General features: G+C 42.5%; 1 protein-coding gene across 1 annotated transcript; it reads right to left on the bottom strand.

Annotated features, from left to right (window-relative positions):
- Nucleotides 1-546: 546 nt before the first annotated feature.
- PHALS_06887 (uncharacterized protein) lies at nt 547-745 on the bottom strand (the record flags this gene model as incomplete). The annotated part of the gene is made up of 2 exons (XM_024720255.1): nt 547-670; nt 714-745. The coding sequence occupies 2 exons, from the start codon at nt 743-745 to the stop codon at nt 547-549; spliced, it is 156 nt and encodes a 51-aa protein (XP_024585472.1).
- Between the last annotated feature and the right edge of the window lie 331 nt (nt 746-1,076).

Here is a 1,076-nt window from a genome sequence, read left to right as displayed (position 1 = left end):
CGAACAAACAAAGCTAATCTTTTTCGGCGTCAAAAACCTCGTACATTTTTGAGCGAAACGCCAGCACCTTAGAGTTCATAAAAGGTGTTGGTTCATTTAGACAGCAGGACGGTGGATAATCTGCGACATGCGACGCTTCAAATCTTAAAAAATCTAACACCCTAAAGGTTTCATTGGTTAAACATCTGGGAGCTTTTGGCGTGACGAAGAGCGGAAGACGAAGTAGGAGCAAATTTCAAGAATTTGGGTAGACTAGATGTGTCGCGAGCGTTTCTTTGCTCTGAAGATAAAAAACTTGCTTCGGAAGGAAGCACAAAGCGTTGCTCATGGTTCTTGCCGACGTTTTAAGCAAATCTAATTTGTTACTCCACCCAACTCACAGAAATACAGGGATACTTGGAATAAATGGCTGAGTGTGATGTATCTCAACCCGTTTTGGCAATACTGACAGGCAACTATAGCAGGCAAAAGGAATTGGTAAGGAAGGTGCGAAATCGAAATCCATAGCCTATCATTCAATGAGATCCCGACATCAAACGATATCTGCTAGCTATGTGGTTTGAGCTCATCCTCCTCACGTACATATCCATCACTGATAATTGATGAAAATGTATCAGAAGAGGTTGAAATGCTGTAAAGTTCTTTGGTCCATCGGCGAATCTTTGCTGATCTAGTAGCAATCATAAAAGATCTACTGTTTGTTTCTTTCATACCCCAGTACAAACGCTTTTTCCTTCTCCCACATCGATCACTTCAAAATTTAAGAAATTCGTCCTTTTCTCTATGCCCCTCACCATCATATCACTTGAGACCGGTTTGTACGAATCTTCGCGCGTGAATAGACACAAATGTGCAATACCCTCGTAAATTGGGCGTTCCAAGCATTAGATGAGCTGAAGCGACAAATTTCGCGGGTCATCGAATCATCTTACTAGGCAAATTTGGTGCGCTCTAGGTTTCTTTGTCTGTCTGCCGAGGGAGGCAAAAATTGGTAGACTATGTCCAGGCACTAAGGAATACTTTTACCAAAACGACATCTGGCCCTTTCACGGAAGCAACATCTTCATTGAGGGTCG

This window comes from Plasmopara halstedii, assembly GCF_900000015.1.
Source record: "Plasmopara halstedii genome assembly, contig: Scaffold_3060, whole genome shotgun sequence".
Taxonomy (NCBI): domain Eukaryota; phylum Oomycota; class Peronosporomycetes; order Peronosporales; family Peronosporaceae; genus Plasmopara; species Plasmopara halstedii.
Note: the sequence above shows the minus strand (reverse complement) of the source record. Positions and strands in the feature narration are given on the sequence as shown.